The sequence below is a fragment of the Oryx dammah genome, unplaced genomic scaffold (genome assembly GCF_014754425.2).
Source record: "Oryx dammah isolate SB20612 unplaced genomic scaffold, SCBI_Odam_1.1 HiC_scaffold_12, whole genome shotgun sequence".
NCBI lineage: Eukaryota > Metazoa > Chordata > Mammalia > Artiodactyla > Bovidae > Oryx > Oryx dammah.
In genome coordinates this window covers 56,977,169-57,000,422 of record NW_024070196.1, presented here as the reverse complement: position 1 = coordinate 57,000,422, position 23,254 = coordinate 56,977,169, and the positions used below count along the sequence as shown (strand labels likewise).

At 48.3% G+C, this 23,254-nt stretch overlaps 1 protein-coding gene across 1 annotated transcript in view; it reads right to left on the bottom strand.

Moving 5' to 3' along the window:
- The window catches only part of KSR2 (kinase suppressor of ras 2), a 348,927-nt gene that overhangs the window by 1,440 nt on the left and 324,233 nt on the right, over positions 1-23,254 (bottom strand). The window contains exons 14-17 of the mRNA XM_040251625.1: positions 12,409-12,505; positions 11,323-11,456; positions 6,886-7,017; positions 271-400 (exon numbers count right to left, since the gene is read on the bottom strand). Of these exons, the coding sequence (XP_040107559.1) occupies positions 271-400; positions 6,886-7,017; positions 11,323-11,456; positions 12,409-12,505 (493 nt within the window). The remainder of the gene's footprint in view (positions 1-270; positions 401-6,885; positions 7,018-11,322; positions 11,457-12,408; positions 12,506-23,254) is intronic.

The window sequence follows — 23,254 nt, the reverse complement described above, 5'->3', positions numbered from 1 at the left end:
AAGGATTCATTGGTTCTACTAGACTCAATCCCTTGCTAGGAAAAATCTGGCCAAGTGTACTGCACCCTGATGGTAGGAACCTGAATTGCAGGCATAGTTTGAAAGCTTTGCCTTCGAAGCTCCAAATCATGATCTGACAAGGCTGTGGGCAGGCGTTTTCATCACCCTCCAGGGAAGCATCTGCAACCTTAATGTGTGGGAAAAGGAGTGCCTAGAACTGTGTCTACTTCTCCCTTCATCTCCCAGGCCTGGCACCACCCTGGGACTTACCGAGATTTCTTTTCCCATGCCGATCTGGCTGAGGTTGGGTTTCATGCCTCTGCCCATTTGCCAGATTATTGCCTCTGCTGGTTGGGTCTTGAAAGGCCACTCCCTGGCATGGAGTTCATACCAGATAGTCCTGTGGGCAGACATTGTTAAGGGATGCTGGCGTGATATGTCACCTGCAACTCTGTGTCCCCTCACCAACACACACCCACCCAGTCAGCCTGCTGACTAACCACACTGGCCCCTGAGTTTCTGCCACACTGGACAGCTGTTTTGCTACCTCAGATGTACTTTAAGCTTTCATGATGTCTTAGAAGTCATGCTTATCCCAGGATATCTTCTCCGGTGCCTGAATTAAAATGAATCAAAAGCTAGAAACACAACAGTTTAATATAATGTGGCTAGGATCTCTGGCCCCATGTTTGTAATTTTAGAAAACTATTCTAAGGAGAAAATGAGGGATATAAACAAAAATTCATTTATAAGGATCTTCTGTACCCCATTATATAGGACACTGAAAAAAAGTAGCAATAACAAAACTGTTCAACAAGAATTGGTTATAGGGATGATGGTAAATCACTAAAATGAAATGGAATACTTTATTATTATTATTAGAAATTTCAAAGAAATGTTGCTGATATAAAAATGCTAAATATATAAATTTAAGTGAAAAAAAGCAGGACACAAAACTGCATATTAGACATGTTACACTTTTAAAAACCATTATATACATATTGATATATATAATAATGTATAATAATAATACATGATTGATATATGTATACACATATGTATATGGATATAAAGAGAATTAATAACAACACAGCAAAATATTAGCAAACTGTCTTTTCTCAGAGATAGAAAGGACATATTTTTTCTATTATATTTGTGTTTTCTAAGAAGGAAACTTCCTGTGAAATAATGGAAAGAAAAAATAAAGATCTGAAGGTCAGACTGCCTTGAAGGGTTCAAGTCCTGATTTTGTTCTACACTATGCTAAGAGTATGTCACTGGGTGGGTTGCTTCCCTTCTGAATCCAGGTTTCCTTACCTGCCAAATGAGAATGATGATAAAACTGCAGTGGAAGAATGTTTATCTGGGAGGCTGAATGTCAGAACAACTCAATGCTGGGATTATTCTAGAGGGATCAACTATGTTATCATCTCTGTTTCATACATCATGATATGGCAACGACTGAAGAAACCACTGCTTGTGAGCAGCACATATGGGATGGAAGGGGAGATGGGCTGGGTGGTGCTGAAGGGATGCTGGGAGAGGTGTGGGCAGCACTGAGAACCATGGGGGATGCCATAGGGGTGTCAGAGGATGCTGGGCTATCACTGAGTTGGGCCGTGGGGATAGGTCTCAACTCACTGAGATTCCCCAATTCAGGAAATATCTGCAACAACGCTAGGAAATGCTCTTTCCTCTAACCTAAGAGAGTTGGACTGTGAAGAAGGCTGAGCACCAAAGAATTGATGCTTTTGAACTGTGGTGTTGGAGAAGATGCTTGAGAGTCCCTTGGACTGCAAGGAGATCCAACCAGTCCATTCTGAAGGAGATCAGCCCTGGGATTTCTTTGGAGGGAATGATGCTGAAGCTGAAACTCCAGTACTTTGGCCACCTCATGCGAACAGCTGACTCCTTGGAAAAGACTTTGATGCTAGGAGGGATTAGGGGCAGGAGGAGAAGGGGACAACAGAGGATGAGATGGCTGGATGGCATCACTGACTTGATGGACGTGAATCTGAGTGAACTCCGGGAGTTGGTGATGGACAGGGAGGCCTGGCATGCTGCAACTCATGGGGTCGCAAAGAGTCGGACACGACTGAGCGACTGAACTGAACTGAACTGAAAGGTAATTTATGTAAATTTGCTTTAAAGAATATGGAGCACTTGGTCATCCTTTTTAATGATGAAAAGTGAAAGTCATGTCCGACTCTTTGCAACCCCATGAGCTATAAAGTCCATGGAATTCCCCAGGCCAGAATACTGGAGTGGGTGACCTTTCCCTTCTCCAGGGGATCTTCCCAACCCAGGGATTGAACCCAGGTCTCCCATATTGCAGGCAGATTCTTTACCAGCTGAGCCACAAGGGAAGCCCAAGAATACTGGAGTGGGTAGCCTATCCCTTTCTCCAGTGGATCTTCCTGACCCAGGAATCGAACCGGGGTCTTCAGCATTGCAGGCAGATTCTTTACTAACTGAGCTAATAGAGGACTGTATCAAACCAGCTATTTCTAGGGGTCCGCCTCTCAATATACTCTCTCCCCTACTAACCTCATCCATCTGGGGCAGGCAGGGGTGGTGATGCTCAGGTGTTGGGCTGTTGAGTCAGATCGCCAGGACGTTCTCAAGTTAAGGTGCGGGATGGTTCTAGTCATCATCATCATAAACAATAACACTGAGTTTCCACTCTGTGCTGGACACTAATCTAAGCCCTTTGTATTTATTGTGATTATGGAGGAGGTGTATTAAGCAAGCCTTTTTATTCTGATGCTTTGATATCTGGGGTCTTGCTGACCCTGGAGGGTTTGCCCCTCTCAGGGCCAGCCAATTTCTAGAGACAGTAAAGGGCTGATCTGTAAGTGGTGATTTTCATATGCAAACTGACTAATCCAAAGCTCTGTCCCCCATCTCCTCTATCAGGCTCTCACATTCAGGTCTGGTATTCCCCTGTCCTACTTAAAACAGCTCTCAGACCCTGTGCCCACTGAAGTTAGTCAAACCAGCCAATCTTAAATCTGCTTACCCTGCCTCGCCCATTCCTTCCTGGGGAAATCACAATAATGGCTCTTGCCTATATTCTCTTCCTGCTCCTTCTGCCTCTTGATTGACCCTGGAGCCTCCCCATGAACCCCTGGATGGGACAATAGGCCCCCTCCTTTTGGCAGCTGTGAATAACAAAATTTTCATACTGTTCATGGGGTTCTCAAGGCAAGAATACTGAAGTGGTTTGCCATGCCCTTCTCCAGTAGACCGCATTCTGTCAGACCTCTCCACCATGACCCACCCGTCTTGGGTGGCCCCACACAGCATGGCTTAGTTTCATTGAGTTAGACAAGACAAAGGTCCATCTAGTCAAGGCTATGGCTTTTCCAGTGGTCATGTATGGATGTGAGAGTTGGACCGTGAAGAAAGCTGAGCGCTGAAGAATTGATGCTTTTGAACTGTGGTGTTGGAGAAGACGCTTGAGAGTCCCTTGGACTGCAAGAAGATCCAACCAGTCCATTCTAAAGGAGATCAGTCCTGGGTATTCTTTGGAAGGACTGATACTAAAGCTGAAACTCCAATACTTTGGCCACCTCATGCGAAGAGTTGACTCATTGGAAAAGACTGATGCTGGGAGGGATTTGGGGCAGGAGGAGAAGGGGACGACAGAGGATGAGGTGGCTGGATGGCATCACCGACTTGATGGACATGAGTTTGAGTGAACTCCGGGAGTTGGTGATGGACAGGGAGGCTGGCGTGCTGCAATTCATGGGGTCGCAAAGAGTCATACACGACTGAGCAACTGAACTGAACTGAGCTGAAGAACAAACTATCCAATGGTAAGTTGTTTCCTGATCTACTGGCCACATCATACTGGAAAAAGGTTAAAAACCTACATTTGAAAACAAGATGTGCTATTATCAGCCCCATTTCACAGCTGGGGAAAATGAGGCTCAGGAGGGTTATGTATCTTACCCAGGGTTACACAGCTTCTGAGAGGTCACAGCCAGAGTTGAGACCATCTGACCACAGAATCACACCACTGGCCATCCTGCTCTATGGGAAACATACACACGGTCCTCTCTGTGAGTCCTTTGCAACGGGGGCAGTGCACTACTTGGGAGGGCGACCCTACAGGTGATGGTTGGGGCCTGGGGATAGGGGCACAGAGTGTAGGTGCTGTTCATGCGAACTGCGGAAGGGAGACTATTGGAAGCCTGGCCCTGTGCTGGGTGCCTTACAGATGTTTTCTCCTTCAGTCCTTAGAATATCACAGTGGCTTTATTAACTTCGATTTGTGGCTGAGGGACATAGGGCTTTGAGTGGTGAAATGACTCTCAAGCCCATTGGGGGCTCTGTGTTTAAAAGCTCCAGCTGTGGAGTCAGGATGTCCCAAGTTTGATTCCCAGCTCCATGGTTAATTACTGTAAGGCAAGTCACTGAGCCACTCGGAACCTCAGTCTCCTCATCTGTCAACTGGGAACAATGGTACCTGCTTCAAAGTTGTACTTCTGAAGATGCCCTGAGATAGTGCCCATGACAAGCTTAACATGGTGCTCAACACACTTTTAAAAATCCATTTTTGTTCCAAGTCATGCCGCAGCATGAGGTTCCCAAGCAACAAGATGCAGCTAATTGGCAGGAAACCAAGAGCACCAGGTCCCTCGGAATTCAGCAGTGTCAGGGATAAAGGTCTCATTAAAACTTCCTTTCAAACTTAACTTTCAAGAGAAACTTGCTTTAAGGGGGAAAAAATTGCTCAAGATTAAAACTCCAGTGGAAAACCAATTACTTACTTTGGTACATTTTGTTAATTACATTCTTTTTTTTTTTCTTTTGCTAAATTGATACTAAAATATACCAACTTAATTACTGCAATTTGGTTTCAGATAACAATATTTAACTAGATAAAGATCTGGGCATAAACTAGCTGGAACAAGTGACAGCCTCTAAAGGGGTCCAAGTGACAGATGGTGATCCTGATGTGCCAGCCAATGCTGCCCCCACCCCGATTTATGGAGAGGACACAGTGGGGTACTTCTCAGTGGAGATGGTCTCTGTACCAGCTCCTGGTGGTGCTAAAATCGAACTTCACACATCTTTGAGCCTCCAGCTTTCCCAAACAGCTTCCCCAGTGTCATCTCTGCCAGTTCTTGCAACCGCCCCCCACGGTCAAGGTAAGATGAGGCTCCTGGTGGATCTTTTCGGAGTGCCGGGATCTGCATGTTAGGACAGTGCCCTGGAGCCTCTCTCCCCCCTCTGTACTTTCAAAGACAACTCATTTTCTCCCATGGCTGCAGTTATTCTGTCTTTGCTGATAAGTCCTATGCTCTTCGTCTCCAGACTTCAAATGTGTAGATTCAGCTGCTTTCTGCTCGCTTCCATCGGCTGACTCCAAGGTGGCTCAAACACACTGTCCAGATCTGCTCTCTTTGCCTTCCTGGTACACCCCGCCGCCAATCCCCACCCCCCAGGCAGGGTCTCTACTTTGGCAAAGGACACTACTCTCCACCCAGCTGTTTCAGGAAGATATTGCCACCACCCACATTTAAACCAATAGTCAAGCCCTATCACTTCCACTCCCCAAATCCTGCTTCTTATGTCCAATCCCAGCTTTCATTCCCCTGGCACTGATTCGGTGCAGAATTTCAGGGTCTCCCCCTGCATTGATCACCTGGCCCCATTTGTCCTCCTCCTTTCTGTTTTTTGACACAGTAGTGATTATTCTAAAACTCAACATGTGATTACATCATTCTCCTGCTTAATGACCATCAGTGGCTCCCTAGTGCCCTGAAGACGGAAACTGCTTAACTCAGCCTCTAAGTCCCTGCAGCGTGTGCCTTCTTTCCGCTCTAGGCTTTTATCTCACCACCTTAATCTCATTTTTTCCCCCTGATTCGTCATCCATCGGCTCTCTTTCCTCCCCCTGCCCTACTCCCCAGGGTGTTCCTCCATGGTGGACAATTTGTTCCTTGTCATCCGTGTTCCTTTTCATGTGTTCCCTCTATCTGAAACACGTTACCTTGCCCTCACCTGGACTACTTATACTCAGTCTTTAACACGGGCTCAGGAGTCCCCTCCTCCAGGAAGCCCTCTCTGATCTCCCAGAATGCATTTAGCTCCTCCTTTCTTCCCACAGTCCTGTGCTTATCCTCAGCATAGCATTTATCATGGAATTTTGTAAAAACAACTGTTTCCTTGTCTGTCTTCCATTAGACAAGAGAGAATAGGGAAACTATGGTGGTTTAAAAACATCTACAAATTGATACTCCTTTTTATAAAAAAAAAAAGTAGAGCTTAATTCTCCTCACCTTGATTTACTGTCTTGGTTCTAACAAACAGAGTACGGTAGAAGTGACTATATATAATTTCTATGACCAGGTCATAAAGGCAGTGCAGCTTCTTGCCGCTGAGCCAATGGAAAGGCCTGTGTGGTAAGGACCTGAGGCCTCCTGCCAACAACCATGTGAGTGGTCACCTCGGTAACAGAGCCTCAGATGTCAAACCATCAGATGAGACTGCAGCCCCGGCCAACATCTTGACTGTGACCTCATGTGAGATGCTGAGCCAGCTCAGAACCACTTCCAAACTCCTGGCCACAGATACTTGAGATCATAAATGTCTTTTTAAGCCACTAAGTTCTTGACAATTCATTAATACTAAGCACCCAGGACAAAGCTCTTGCATAAATGAATGAATGAGTGAGTCAGGCAATTTGCCACGTTTGCATCATCAGTTAGAAAGCAGGCATGGAGGTTGGCTATGGTCTCTCTACTACAGCCCACTCAGACCCCTCCCCCCATAATTTCACCCAGAAATCTTCAGACAGACGCCTTGTCCCTTCCAAAAGGGAAGTGCCCCTCTGCCCAGGCTGGGGCTCTGAAGAGCCTGGGTTGGGCCACCTACCCGAGTGCAAAGACGTCTGAGTGTTTGGAGAAGGGGAGCTTGTCCTCCTCTGTGTCGGGAGACAGCTGGCGGATGATCTCTGGGGCCAAGTGGCATAGCCAGCCGTTCTGGATACGCAGCTTGTCATCACGCCTGGAGAAGTGAAGCACAGGGTGAGTCCTGTTTCACAGCCCAGAGAGGACCAGTCTTCCATCACTGACTGCAAGTCCCTGGACCACCTCTGCTGGCTTCCTTCTGTTTCTCCCCTGCCCTGTGCTCCCCATCAGGCACTGCCTGACCTTGTACTTGAGGCCAAGACCCAGCGGGAGGTACAAGACAGGATGGTCTGGAGAGAGACATCCAACACCCAAACCGTCATCCTGTTCCTTGGTCACTGAGGCGCCCCCTCCTCCATCTTCATCGAACAAGTAGAGCTGGTCCTCGTTATTCATGGCACTTAGGTTCTATAAGGAGCCTCAGTAAACCCTGGATTAGTGAATACTGAGAGCAAACCAGTCAATCCTAAAGAAAATCAGTCCGGAATATTCATTGAAAGGACTGATGCTGAAGCTGAAGCTCTGATACTTTGGTCACCTGATGCGAAGAGCTGACTCACTAGAAAAGACCCTGATGCTGGGAAAGACAAGGCAGGAGGAGAAGGGGGTGACAGGATAGCATCACTGACTCAATGGACATGAATTTGAGCAAGCTCCAGGAGTTGGTGATTGACAGGGAAGCCTGGCGTGCTGCAGTCCACAGGGGTCACAAAGAGCTGGACACGACTGAGGGACTGAACTGACTGAGTTAATACTCCTGGAGGAGATATACAATATATACACTTGCATGCATGTGTCTCATATACATTAATCTTAAATCCTAAAAACAACTCACTCATCCACAAGAGAAAATGGGGCTCAGAAGTATTAAGTGACTTGCTCTGAGGCTGCCCTTCTACCAGGGAGGCAGAATTGAAAACCCATCCAACTGGCCCCAGAGCTGGAGCTTCTTGCCCTGCACTGCACCACATACTCCTGTGTCCATGCCCTAGTCATCTCCAAGTGAGAGCTGAAGCAAGACTGCATGGCAGCCTCTCCTTGGACCTCAGTTGGGAACGTGTGTATAGGTTGACCTGATAGAACACATCCTCTGCTAGAAAATAGGACTCAAATCCATTCATTAAAAAAACAAACCATGAGTTTGCAGGGTCCAATGAGTTCTTGCTTCTAGAATTGGGGACACCTGCAGGGGTTCAAGGACCCATCTGTTGCTTACTAGGTGTGTGTCTTTGAACAGACCTGAGTCTCCACTTTCCCATCTGTGAAATGAACACATGAACTTGGACCCCAGATGACTGGTGCAAGAATGAAAAGGAGAAGGGTTGGGTCAGCTGCCGGGGCTACACGATTCCTGGACATCATTATTCCCTGTGGATGTTTTTGCACCTTGAGGACTCAGAAACAGAATGGAGGTTAGAGTCCAGAGTAAGAATGTCATCCGAGAGAGGGGTTGTGTCCTGGGCCAGCCGCCCTTCTCCTGGCATGACCATGCTGTGTGGGGTGGGATGCTGCTGCCAGAAGGACAAACCTGCCAGTTCCCATGTTACTCAACAGCCCCTTCTACCTCCTCCTGACTTGCTGGGGCAGTGGAGCTTTGGAACTGTAAGGCTGGGTCACTCGATAACCATCATCCTGGGGTGGATGTAGGCACATGCCTGGCAGGGGGCTGGGACCCAGGCCTGGCACAGACACCCTGGGGTGTCCTGTTCCCCGGGTGATGGGCCCATCAGTGACCAACCCAAATTGTCTTCATTATGGCTATCACTATAGGCAGCTGGCATGATAGCACTGGCATCTTAAATGACACCTTTTATGGATAATGGCAGAACAGCTGTAGATAAGGCATTGCTGAGGATGGGCTCAGGGAAGCCCTGGCATCTGTCTGGATGTCCAGAATGTGCTCACTGTTACCATGACTCACCCTTGCCCCAGGCCCAGCTGATTGCCCCTTTCTGGGCATGGAGCACTGTGGATGCCCCAAGGTCTAACTGAGGGAAGGGCAGGAAGGCAACTAGCTCCTGCTGAGTGCCTACTGTATACCAGGAGTTCCAGCCCATTTAATTCTCAGGCGCCCACAATCAACTGGGGATCATCGCTGTTCTATGGGTGAGGAAATAGCCTTAAAAATGTTTAAGTGTGTGCGTGTGCTCAGCTGCTAAATTGTATCCGACTCTTGGTGACCCCATAGACCGTAGCCCTCCAGGCAAGTTTGTCCATGGGATTCTCCAGGCAAGAATACTGGAGTGGGTTGCCATTTCCTTCTCCAGGGGATCTTCCCCACCCAGGGATCAAAGCCGTGTCTCCGGTACCGGCAGGCAGATTCTTTACCACTGAACCACCTGGGAAGCCCAAAAAGCTTAAGCGACCCACGCAAAGCCAAGGAGATAAAAAGTGAAAGAACTAAGATCTGTTTGATTGCTAGTCTTTAAAACTCCAGCGACTAGACTCCTAACCACAGTCCTACAAGAATTCCATGGCACCATTTGGGAGCAAAGTTCTGAACTGAGACCTATTTTCCCAGGAACAGAAAAAAAGCACAGGAAGTCACTGATGGCTCCTCCTGGGTACCCAGGTGATGTGGGTCTCTGGTGGGGAGGTGTTACTGAGGGTTCCCTGGCATCCTGTGACACTAACTGGGTTTGCATTGACAACCAGACTGGGGCACGGTTGGGGCGGGGTGCTATCTGGGGGACAAGGCCAGAAGCCATCTTGCCCTTGATTTGACTTCTCTTCCTGGTTGACATGGGGCCTCCATGAATAAGCTGAAGGTCATTCCATTTCCCTGTGCTTTTTCTTCTATGGCTTCAGAAAACCATGACTCTAATGGGAAAAAAGCAGAGGCCCTGCCCCACCTTCCCCCGCTTGGGGAAAAGCCACTGGCCAGGAGGATGAGTGTGGACCTGCCACCAGGAGGGAAGAATCTGATGTTTTTTTTTAAAGAGCCTTGAACTAGATTAAAAGAGACACTTGCTGAGCCTCTTTGTGTCTTGACACAAAGTACTTAGGTTCATAATGATGTCACCAACTGCTTTCTCTGCCCTTGGCCTTAGGGTGATGGAAACAGCTATTCCCCAACCAGGAAACTGGAACCTCAGTGAGTTCCTGGCTTCTTAGGTTCTGCCTTGATGACCCTCTCCATCTATCTATTAATTTCCTGTCTCCTTATTTTCTTATCTTAAGGACTATAGATCATTTTGGAAGATGAATCTCTTTGGGTGAAGTAATAATCTGAAAACAAACAAACCCTTAAGGTTCTGATTATTACTGCATCTCAAAGAACAGCAAGATCAGGTTTTGCCAAATTTCAGATGGTCTGACTGAGATTCAAAGTATTATAGAGCATGGAGAAAATTCACTGTGCCGGGAGGAGAATTGGGGCTCCTCGGGCATACCTCAAAGAGATCAGAGATTCCCCGAATCAGCTGAAACAGGAGTACAAATAGAGAAGCCTGGAGGGGGGTGCAAAGCTGTCTTTCTGGAGAGGCACACCATTTGTTATAGAGGCGTGATTAGAGAAAACACACTGGGTTTAAAGTGTGTGCGCGTGCGTGTGTGTGTGCGCGTGCGTGTGTGTGTGTGTGCGTGTGCGCGTGTGCGTGCGCGCGCGCGCAAGCACAACTCTCCAAATTAAAAGTTACAAAGGGCAGACCTTCGGAATTATGGGCTGTTTATTCGAGATCCTGGCTGTTTCTTCACTGGTCAGCTCAAGGCAGCTTGCTCCAGGGTGAGTGGTGGCTGAGCTTTAATTACTTAACAATAGTTAATGATCCTCCTGGGTGACACTGGGGAGGTATATGCAAATTCATACTAATTAGAGCAGCTCCACAGTGGCTATTGTTTGTCTGCTTGATGTGCTCCAGGCGCTGTGCTGGACACTCCGCTGTGTGCTCTTATTCTACCCTCATAAAGACACTAAGGTAGGCATCATCATACCCATCATTTTTCTTGCAGAAACGTGAAGGCACACAGTTCATGAGTGGCCAAGCCATGCTAGGCCCTGGGTGGGTCTGACCTTAAATCTCTCGCTCTCAACTACCCTCCAGCTGCACTGAAACGAAGGAATTCATATGCAAACTGAGCAAGGGTGTTGGGTGAGTCCAACTTCCCCGTGCATGCTTGGAGGAAGGAAAGAGACCTTGGGTGAAATTCAAGGGCAAGGGCGTTGCAGGACTGAAGGAAGCTCTGTCCCCATTCAAAGGCACCACTTCCAAGAGAGGCCCCATGGGACTCAGAGCCTGACCTGGGCACCAGCATTGCACCACAGGCATAGCAGCCTCGCCCCTCGGCTAAACGATCTCAGGTCCAGCATCATGTCTAGGTCACTAAGGCCATGTGGGTGACTTCCCATCCCCTGACCATCACCTCTCGAGAACCCCTCGGGGCCCTTCCAACCAGCGCTCACCTGCCAGCCTGCAGCACCCCGGAAATGCTGAAGAGCCCGAAGTCTGTGATCACCACTTTGCCGTTGTCGTAGAAGACATTCTTGGACTTGAGGTCCTTGTGCAGGATCCCCTTGGCGTGGAGATAGCCCATGCCCTGCAGGAGACAAGCACACCTCTGTGCTCACTGTAGCCTGGCCTGGGCTCACAGTTCACACGCCCTGCCTTTCCACTGAGACCACACATGCTGAACAGCTGCAGACCTGGGGCCCAAACACCCAGGCTTGCAAGTAGGGTGGAGAAGGCATGGCAAATGGGAACAGGCAGGGTCCCCAAGGCAGAAATCTGCCACCAGCCTCAGATCATAGCAAAACCATCTCCATCTAAGTGCTTCTGCTTCCTGAAAAAGAAGCAAGGGAAGATCTCCCCTGAGGAAAAGGGGCAGGGCCAAATGTGAAAAGAGGGCCCCCAAGAGAAAGGAACCCCTTAGATCTTATTCCACACCACTGCAGAAATTCACTTGTGTTCCTCAAGAAACGTATTGCGAGGCGATCATCAAGAACATGGAGAAGGGCTTATGGGAGGTCAGGCTCAAGGGTGAAATACCTAGATTTCTATTTTTGCCTTAACGAGCAGTCAGTTTTATTTCTTTTTTGAAGTTCAGTCCTAACACATCCAATGGAGAATAAAAACCTGAATACAACGGAATCACGAGGTACCCACCAGAAAACACAGGATGTTCTCGTTTGTTCTAATCCCAAAGAACACCCAACAATTTGATAGTTCCCCAGCAGCTATGGAGAGAGATGGTTTACACTCATGGGAACTTAAGGATTCAGGGGGTAAGGAATTCTAGTAGTGAAAAGAGCCCGCTGGTCCCTGCACACACCCAATTATCCTGATGACGGGACACTAGAAGGAAAGCAAACATTGGTTGACCATCTCTAATGGCTGTTTTAGCAATTGTTACACACACATGGTCTGGTATCATTCAGGTCAAGTTTAATTTCTTTTAAGCCCAAACTGTTGGTCTGAAGCCACACCATGAGTCTCAGGATGGGGCCAGGTCTTTCTGAGGTTCAGGGAGGAGGCCCCATACCCTACGGTACCTTCACAATTTCTTGGGCAATCTGTCTCGTTTTGTTGACATCCAAGACGATCTTGGCGTCTCTCACCACAGAATAGAGTGTCCGGCCCTTACAGAGGCTGGAAAGCAAAAGAACAATATTAATGGTTGGCAGTTGTTAAGATAAGGGCCACCCACAACAGCTATTAAAAGCGACACACAGAGGGAATTCTCAAGTGGTCCAGTGGTTAGGACTTGGCGCTTTCACTGCCAGGGCCCAGGTTTGATCTCTGGTTGGGGGATAAAGATCTTGCAAGCTGTGCGGCACACACACGAAAAGCGACACATAGAGAGTGGGGCGTGTGTGGACACGCCACTGTTATGCCCCCGAGCTGTTAAGCCTGCTACTGGACCTTGATTCTGGTTCTGGGATGCGGGTCTGGGAGCAAGTCCTTTGGGGTTCTTCAGGATCTTCACCAGCTTCCCCCTGCCCACCTCGGCATCCAAGGATACCTTCAGAGTCTAGCCTAGCCCAGAAGCAGGAATGCCACGCACTGTCTAACCCAGGCTCTCACAGGTGAAAATCTGCTCGAAACCAGTAACTTGTGTGGGGCAGTCCACAGGCAGCACTCAGACGGCACTCTGCTGGCCCCTCATCCCAGGTGCCATCACTTGCCAGGAGCCACTGGTGTGTGGGGACAGTGATGAAAGACCAGCAGAGCCGTCGCTGATGTGTACTAAGTGAATGATGTATTCAAGCCTTTGGACAGGGGTGTGCAAACACCAGTAACACTCTCCCAAACCAGATGCCTGTCCGGACAGAGGATTTTCAAACTATTTTCAGCCTCATTGAGTTCATTTTGAGGACCAGCGGTTCCAGATGAATGACAAGATGAAAAAGGACATTATACAGTGACAGTAACACCTCATTTAATTGCCGGCATGTTTGTCCATCCATTTCCTCTGCAATGAGCATGATTCCTGGTGCACACAGACCACGCACCCGATGAACGGTCACCAAATGAATGAGAGAATGAATGAGCTCTAGATTCACCGAGGCATCCCGTCCCTAGGACCATATCTTGCTCACTGCATCCACTACCGGCTGAAAGAAGAAGGAAGGACACTAGGAACGTTCATTTTCTGTGTCAAAATGATGGCATGAACTTCTCTTTTAATCTGTGACTTGACTGCTAAAATGTTCTTGGCATCGTGTTCGTTCCTTTAGTAGTTTCCAAGCCCTGCTGTGGGCTAGAATCAGCTGAGATCACGTGGTTATAGCCAGAACGTTGGTATCAGAAGGGCTCTGCTCTTCAGCCACCGTGCGTCTTTGTGTCTTTCAGTAGGCTACCTAACCTCTCTGGGCCTCAGATTCCTCATCTATCGAAGGAACTAAAGAGACCTAGCCACAGAGTTAGTGTGAGGACTGCATAAGAGAAAGATCTCTCTCACTGGTGTCCACAGTGGTTAGAACAGGGGCCTAGTGTCAGATTGGGTTGGAATCGTGGTTTGTCTGTCAGTGGCTGTGACCCTGGGCAGGAGAGTTAACCTCTCTGAGCCTCAGTTTCATTATCTGTAAAATGGGGTCAATACAGCTTTTGCTTTTATCAGGTTTCTTAGGAGAAGCACATGAAATCAGGTGTGTCAGGGTATAGGCAAGTCTCCATGCCCAATACAGTCACTATTCCTGAAATGCTGGCTATTATGAGAGGTGGTAAATGATCAATAAAACGGTGAACATATACACACATACTTGTGTGCAAATATATATAAGAATTATATATTTCTACACACATCGCATTGGTCTGTCCATGTATTATCTACCCATCTATCCACTTGTTCATCATGCTACCTATAATCACTCATGATCTTCCACTAAGGTTGGTTTCTTCACCTGCTTAAGGTGAGATTCCCAGGGTAGCTGACTCACAGAGAGGCTGATTCTCCTGCCCAAGGCTGTGCAGCCTGTCGGCGGGTGGCAGCCACGGTGACTCAGGGGTGTTCCCTCTTGCTGGCTCAGGCAGTGTGTTTGCTGTGGCTGCTGGAGGCGCGGTGGAGGAGGGGGAGTGGGCTGCACAGTTGATTAGACCAAAGTGACATTTAAGTATTCAGGATGGTAGAGACCGTGGGTGGATTCCCTCACCCAGAGATGCTGTTCCGGAACAGTCACCTACGCTGATTACCCGCCAGAGCCCAGAAGAAATATACGTCCCCACTGTAGACAGCACAGTGAACGATTGCAACAGGCTCCGAGACTCCTAGACTCTCAGGCTGATTGTGTGGAAGTTGCAGGGTTCAAATGTCCACGCCTGACTCCTTTCCCCTGCTCATGTCCTCCTTTCCAGCAGCAGCTGCTGAAGTCTGTGCTTCTCTTTCCACCTATGGCATCTGGAGCCCCCTGGACACACACACACACACATTCACACACATGGGCTGGTAGGATATCAGTTGGTAAGATCACAGCTTGGCACGTCCACTAAAGTGAAATATACAAATAAGCCAGGACCAGCAATTCCTTCCCTAAGCATGTACCCAGCAGGCATGCATACTCATATTGACCTATAGACATGTACCAGAATGTACCAGAATATTCTAGAATGTTAATAGCAATCCATTCATATTAGCCCCAAACTGGAACCTATCCACATGTCCACCAACAGAAAAATGATAATATATCCTGTAACAAAATAAACTCACTGGATTATTAATAAGCAAATTATTGCTAACTGCAAAAGGCATGAAGTTCTAAACAAATGCTGAGCAAAAGGAGCCACAGAAACACTGAATGATTTCATTTATATGAAGTCCAAAAGCAGACAAAACTGGTTTATGTGCTACAAGTTACCACAGTGGTGCCCTTTCGTGGGGAGGCTGGAAAGGGCATGACGGGTGCTGGGGGCAGGTGATGCTCTATATTTTGATGTGGATGTTGGTTATATGGATGTGCGTTTAGTGAAAATTCATCAAGCTGTGCTCTTAGGATATGAACACTGTGGTAGATGTATTATCCTTCCAAAAAAAAATACTTAAAAAAAAAATCGTGATTACTGGGCATATACCCCCAAGAAAACCAAAACTGAAAGAGACACGTACCCCAATGTTCACTGCAGCACTATTTACAATAGTTAAGACATGGAAGCAACCCAGATGTCTATCAAAGGTGAATGGATAAGGAAGTTGCGGTACATACATACAATGGAATATTACTCAGCCAGGAAAAAGAACACATTTGAATCAGTTCTAATGAGGTAGACGAACCTATAGCCTATTATACAGAGTGAAGTAAGTCAGAAAGAGAAAAACAAATGTCGTATATTAACACATTTATATGGAATCTAGAAAGATGGTACTGATGAACCTATCTGCAGGGCAGCAATGGAAACATAGACATAGAGAACAGACTGCTGGATACAGTGGGGGAAGGAGAGGGTGGGATGAATTGAGAGAGTAGTATGGAAACATACACATTACCATATATAAAACAGACGGCCAGTACGAATTTGCTGTATGACACTGGGAGGTCAAATCAGGTACTCTGTGACAACCAAGAGGGGCAGGATGGGGCAGGAGGTGGGAGGGAGAGAGATTCAAGAAGGAGGGGACATATGGATACCTACGGCCGATTCATGTTGATGTATGGCAGAGACCAACACAACATTGTAAAGCAATTATCCTCCAATTAAAAATAAATTTTAAAAAATCAGTGAGGAAAGGATGAACCATTAACACATGGTGTTGAAACAAAATCTCAGCCAATATCGACACCCCTGGTATCCGTTTCTAAATGCTTCACAGAGTCCAGAGGGACAGTACCTGCAGGGGAAAGGGGGGGGGTGCACGGCGGTGCCTGCTCAGGTGTGTATAAGTGGCTGAGTGAGAGCAGGTGTAGGGTGAGGGCTGAGCTCTGAGCAGGAACAGGCACTGGGCAGGCACACGAGTGGCTGAGGCTCCAACAGTCCAGGCAGGTTGGTCCAAGTATCCGCGGCAACTGCTCTGAGCGTGGAGTTTCTGTGGCTAATGCCAGTGGCCTTAAAGCCACTTGCGGATGCACGGTGCGAAGGGAAGGGAGGACAGGATGGTTTTCTGAGCACGTGTGGGACCTATCTCGCCCCCAGCATCCTCTCAGCATCCCTGGAGGGTCCACGTTGTCACCCACCTCTTACAGGTGAGGATGCAGACATCCAGAGGGGCAGATGACCTGTGTCAGGGACACACAGCCACAGGTGCTGGACATGATTCGGGGGCCATGAAAGAGACACAGGGCTGAGGGAATCCAAATTCCAACTCTACCCTTTACTGCTTGTTGGGTGACCTTGGGAACTGACTTCAAACTCGGCTTCCTCGTGTGTAAGATAAGGAAAATAGTAACAATACCAGCTAACACAGGCCAAGCCCTTTCTATGTGCCCGACGCCAGTCTAAGCCTAAGAACCCAGGAGGTGGGTACTCTCTTGGTGTTTCACTGACTTCAGTGGGCATTTCCTCACATTGTAACGAGCACCTTTGAAATCAGAATGTGTTTTGCATTCATGGACAGGTGACAGTTTCACGGGCACCGCCTTTTTCTGGAGTACATGGAAGAAACGGCACATGCTCTAGTCGGCGGCATCTTTGACTTCACCGAGTTCAGCATCAGCCCCATTTCTACAGATGAGGCTCAGGGAGGTGAAGCCGACCTGGGATTTGAACCCAAGCAGGCTGGCTCCAGGGTTTATGTTCTTAACTCCCATCTTTTGAGTCTTCACAATTTTTTTTCAGACTCCAACACATCATAGGCCCTCAGTAAATGGTGGCTGTAATATCACTACGAACCTCACCGATAGCAATGAAGATTAATGAGGTCCACTGCCCTTGGTAGCAGAGTTAGTCTGGAGGTCAAGAGAAGGTGTTTTGGTGGCTTACAGATATATTTAGAACCTCTCTAGCTTCTGGGGCGTAGGCTCAAGAGCTAGTGTACACAGAGCATCTCTCTCTGCAACAAAGATCGTGTTCTTCCGAGAAGAGGAGCATGGACCATCTTATCTACAGGTCACCGTCCCTCCCAGCCCTGGCACCAGGCAGCTCATAGAAGGCTGTCTTTGATCCCACATCCCAGGTGACACAGTAAACCTTTGGTGCGGCAAGTGTAAGATTTTTATTGTAAACTGTCCTAAAAGAGGCTTGTCAAAACCGATCAGATAAAACCATTTAGTGGGTTTCTCTCCAAGGGCTTCTGTTCAAACTGGCTCATTTTGCCAAATCAGTGGCTGGGAAAGAAATGTGAACGCCATAGCAGCTGTTTCCTTTCTCTCCCACAAACTTCTTACCATCAAAGCCAGGGAGCCAGGCCAGTGTGAATGGTGGGGAGTGGGGGTGGGGGGCAACCTCCTCCGAAGACTGACAGACCGGCTCCCAGCCCAACTCTGCCCCCTCTGAGCCCACACGCCTTGGGGACTCACTGTGGCTCACCTGTGTTCCCATCGGTAACAGTGGTCAACTCAGTAACAGTCCCCCAAAGATATCCACAGGCTTCCCTGGTGGCGCAGTGATAAAGAATCCCCCTGTCAATGCAGGAGACATGGCAGATGCAGGTGACAGGGGTTAGATCCCCGGGTCAAGATCCCCTGGGGAAGGAAATGGCATCCCACTCCAGTATTCCTGCCTGGAAAATTCCACGGACAGAGGAGCCTGGCAGACTACAGTCCATGGAGTCGCAGAGTCAGACACTACGGAGCATGTATGCAGAAAGAATATTTACGCACAAAAGGGATTCTGTAGCTGTGATTAAATTAAGGTTCTTGAGGTGGGGAGACTACCCTGGAGGATCAGGGTGGGCCCAACATGTCATCACAAGGGTCCTTGTAAAATGAAGGCAAGAGCTGAGTGAGGGAAGGTGGCAAGTGAACCAGGAGGCAAAGGAGAGGCAGAGAGAGATTGGAGGACGAGGACGGTAGAGGAGGCTGAGTGATGTGACATGAGAAGGACTCAACCAGTCTTTGCTGGCTGTGGGGATGGAAAAGGGGCTGCAAGCCAAGGGATGCAGGCAGCCAAGAGAAGCTGGAAAAAGCAAGGGGTGGGTTCTCCCCAAGGACCCCCTGCCTGAACAGAATGCAGCTCTGTCCAAGCCCTGACTGTAACCCTGTGGACCCATTTTGGACTTCCAACCTTCAGAGCTATATGTTTTTGTTGTTCCAAGCCACTGAGTTCATGGTAATCTTACTGCAGCAACTGACTTACTCAGGGGTAGTAAGTAGTGTTGCAGACAGGGTATGAGGGGGAAATGGGATCATGGAAGTACAGTGCTCGGCCCAGCAACTGGCCAGAATGTGTACTCCTTGAACATGGCTCACATCATGCCTAATAATATTAATATTATTTCTAATATTATTATGTCTAATAATATTCTAATATTACCTCTAATAATAACACTCTCCTGTCTGGATGACTGTGCTGCCCCTCATGGCCACTCTGTCTCTCCCAATTCATTTTCTATCCAGAACTTTTGAGTGGCAGCTTCAAAATGCAAAGCTGCCCAGGTCACCCCCCCACTACAATGGCTCCCCACTGCCCAGCAGTGGACACAGACCTGACTCCTCCAGCATCCAAAGATCCTGCAGAGTCTGGCTCCAGCAGACGGCTCACCCCTTTGCTCATGGAGCTCCAGCCACAGTGGCCTAGCTCAAGGCCGCTGCCCGCCAGCTCATCTTTTCAGCCTGCGATGCTCTCCCCATCTGGCCTCAGAAGCCTCCCCAGCTCTGCCCCTCCTCCCGTCAGCCCCTGCAGCACCGGGCACTCCATCTTTGCAGCCCTTGTTGTGGTTGCCATTCCACATGGGCCAGCTGGAGTCTTTGATTACGGGCCGTCTCTCCCTCTGGATTGTACACGCCACGAAGGGAGGGTCTAGCCTACCTGGCTGCCGCTGTCCTCCCAACATACAAAAGCTTCTGAAGGATGGAGAGATGCGATGCTACGGGTGCCTCCTATGGCCAGGCCTCCTCTTCCAGGGTTTCTGGGTGTGGGATCCCCACCAGAGCATCCACATCACATCCAACCAAACAAAAACACCTTCTCAGGGGCCTGTATCTTTACTTTTCTTGGCTTGTTTTGCTTGTGGGCTTCTTTGGGGAGTTCTAAGGGGCTCTGGATGAAAGTAACAATTGGTCCTTTTAGGAAGGAAGGGGTGTTAGACTTTCGGGCAGGCTTGGTCTTGCATTTGAATGTCCCTCGACAGGGCGCCTAGGGTCTCCTTTGCCACACCTGGTCCACTTTCTTGCGTGACACCACCTGCCTGGACCTCACAGGTATTTAAGCACTGGGGCAGTGGCTGACAAACTTGAGCATACATGAGAATTCCCCCAGAAGGGCTTGGGAAAACAAAGATGGCTGTTCCCACCCACAAGAGATTCTGATTCTGGGAGTCCAGGGGGAGCCCTGAGAATGTGCTTTTCTGACAAGTTCCCAGGTGACGCTATTAATAGCGCAGGTGGTCTAGGGACCCCACTTTGAGACCTGCCTTTCAAGCCAATCTTGTTTTCCTGAGCCCCAGAGATCATTAAGTTCACAATCACAGTCCCTTTAGTGAGTGCCATGTGGGCCCGGTACTGTTCTAGGTGTAACAGATACAGTGAGTGAGGCGGGCCCATATTCATCTGGGCCTGCCAGGATGAGGAGAATTTCGGTGATAAACACGTAAGCCAGCAAACTGATGAACTGTCCGGAGAGGAATGAGTGCTATGAACAGAATGAATGGACCTATTGGGAAAAACATGGAGGAGGTGGGAACCTTCTGGGCTAGGACACTCAGGAAAAGCTGCTCCAGGCAATGGCATGCTGATACAAAAGAAATAAGCCGGCTACCTGGAAATCTAGGAGACAAGGCCTTCAGGCTAAGGGGCCAGCAGGTGCAAAGGCCCTGAGGCAGGACCGATGCAGTATACTTGATCGCACATCCCAGGCCATATGGCCAGACTCTAGAGATCATCTAGAGGTGTCTGCCTTCCCCAAGGGTTGATCCTCCAGACAAAAGAAACAGCTGGGTGGGAACCGTCCTCAGCTCTGCCTGCTTTTTAGCTGGTTTTAAAGTCAGCTATTATTTTAAAAACACTGGGTTCTGTCAGAAGGGATTTACAACCCCTCAGCTGCTCCTCCTCCTCACTTACTTCTCAGCATCCCTGATCTCTCAAAACTCAAAACCCACTTAATTGCCCTCTGTGTTTTCCCCTTCCCTTGAGCAAATAAATCACACACCCAGTGACAAGTTGCTGCTCCATCAAATTCCAGCCGCAGGCAATCTCTAACTTCCAAGTACTCTGTGAATCTAACACCGAGGATATTAAACCTTGGAACTCTGGGGCTTTATAATAAAAAAAGCCAGGTTAGCTTCCCATAAAAATGGGAAATGCCAGAAAGCGAGTGAGAAATGCCAGCTGTGTGCCACCTGTTTAACACGACATGCGTCCAGGAAATGAAGAGTTATAGAGTTCCATTAAGTGAGGGGCTGGCTGGGGAAGGCTCATGTCCCAGCCAGACAAGAAAGATGACAGGGACCCTCAAGGCCTCGGAATATGCAGAGCAGGAACTAGCAGTGCTTGAAAGCAGGGCTTCAGCACTTTTTCTTTATTTTTACAAATGCACCACCCCCAACCCACCCAGCCTTTGATACCCTGCCATGCTTGGAGAAGTGGAAAGGAAAAAGAAGCTTATAATCTCCACTTCACTGGATTCCTCTCTCTGTTTTTGCTAAATCCAGAAAGGCCAAGTGTTGAATTCCTCTGGGCCCTACAAGGACTGAGATACGGGTTCTGTACACTTTAAGGGGTGCCCCAGCCGCTGACTGACATTCTGTCCTCCCTGGTCTGTGTCTTCTGAGGGAGGGAGTGTTCTAGGGGCACCAGCATCCAGCTGGGGAGGGTTGGGCCTCTAGTTCACTGCAAAAACTTCTGGCTGCTTTCTTTGCCTCTCATCACACTGTGTGGTCCAGCCACTGCCCAAGACCTGTTCTGACTTTAATCGAAAGACATCCAAAGAATGTTCCTCCTGGACTCTACAGTATCTTTTCTCAGCATCACCTAAAGTTCAGTGAGGATTTCACTTGGTACCTCCCACATTGCAATCATTCCAAAACCACCTAAAGATTTTTTGCCAGATTGGCCAGCTCATATTATTTATTACTTGCTAATAGTTTTCCTTTAGATGCGCTGCCTCTGAAAAATAAGTGTACTTTAGGAAGAAAATGTATCATTACCTTTTATCATTATCAGAAGGCAACTCAGAATTTCTAGCCCCAAATAAATGTAAAAATAGATATACGATGAAAACAAACCCACTAAAAACCAAAATTAAACCCTTGCTTGGCATCATGGCCTGCCAAATGGTTGAAGCTTAAGGCCTCCTCTTTTTGTTTAAATGTTCGGCAAGTAAGGGTTGCTGCTGCTGCTGCTGCTAAGTTGCTTCAGTCGTGTCTGACTCTGTGCGACCCCATAGACAGTAGCCCACCAGGCTCCACCATCCCTGGGATTCTCCAGGCAAGAACCCTGGAGTGGGTTGCCATTTCCTTCTCCAATGCATGAAAGTGAAAAGTAAAAGTGAAGTCACTCAGTCATGTCCAACTCTTTGCGGCCCCATGGACTGCAACCTACCAGGCTCCTCCGTCCATGGATTTTCCAGGCAAGAGTACTTAGGAAGGTATTAAATACCAGAACTGAATGAAAAGTTTCTCCTAAATGTCACCAGAAGGATAGAGAGAGAATTAAGAAGAAAATCATGATCCCACTAGTGGTTCAACATTATCTGGGGCTGGTGGTACCTGTCCTAACTTCTGGGAAATTTGGGCTCATTTAATCCTTAGGCCTGACAACTTTCCCCTCCTGCCAATTAGGTATTAATAGGGAGGTGCTTTCCAGGTGGCTCAGTGAATAAAGAATCTGCCTGAAATGCAGGAGACACGGGTTCGATCCCTAGGCCAGGAAGATCCCCTGGAAATGGCAACCCACTCCAGTATTCTTGCCTGGGAAATCCCATGGACAGAGGAGCCTGGCAAGCTACAGTCCATGGGGTCGTAAAGAGTCAGACATGACTGAGCGCGCACACACGCACACAGGCCAGGTATGTATAGTGACAAGATAAAAAGGATCATTTCCTTGGTGATGGAGTTGACATTCTAGTGGGGAGACATGACAGGCACACAGAATGATTGTAGGTGACCATGAGGGCAACGAGGAAGCACGTGTGTGGTCAGGCAGACCATGAGCATGGAGAGAGTGCCTCTTTGAACAGGTAGCCAGGATGAGCAGCAGGGAGTCCTCCAACCACATCCTGTTCTGTTGTTTCAGGGCAAGGACTGTGGAGTGACTTCTGGAAACATCCAACCAAATGACCCCGATTTAATCTCTCCAAGGAGGGCAGGCCTCACCATGTTTAGGAAGACGACCATCTACCTAAGGCTTCCCTGGGGACCGAGACAGAGCCAAAAGGTTCCCAGGTATCGTCACACTGAATGCTTCTAATAACTTGGCAAAATAGATCTGGTTATTCCCTTTGTATAGATGAGGAAGCCGAGGCAATGAGTCAGCCTGTCCCTTCATAGCTGTGTGGTCTTGGGCAAGTTACCTGAAATCCTTGGAACTCAGAGTGCTTTGTGAACTGTGAGGAGAGATGATTCCGGAAAAGGGTTGGTTATCCGTGTGAGTAGGAGTGTGATCTCTACATGCACTTAGCTGCCTGGAGCTGATGGTGGTCTCTCTACAAGGCACTGAGCTGAGACCCTGTCATGCCAGCCTGCACAGGAGGGGAGGCTCTATGTTACAAATGGAAAAATTCACGTGCAGGAAGGTTAAGTAACCTGCCCAGGGCCCCACAGTCAGTGGGCAACAGGGTCAGGAACCGAGTCCAAGTCTCAAATCGTCTTTCCAG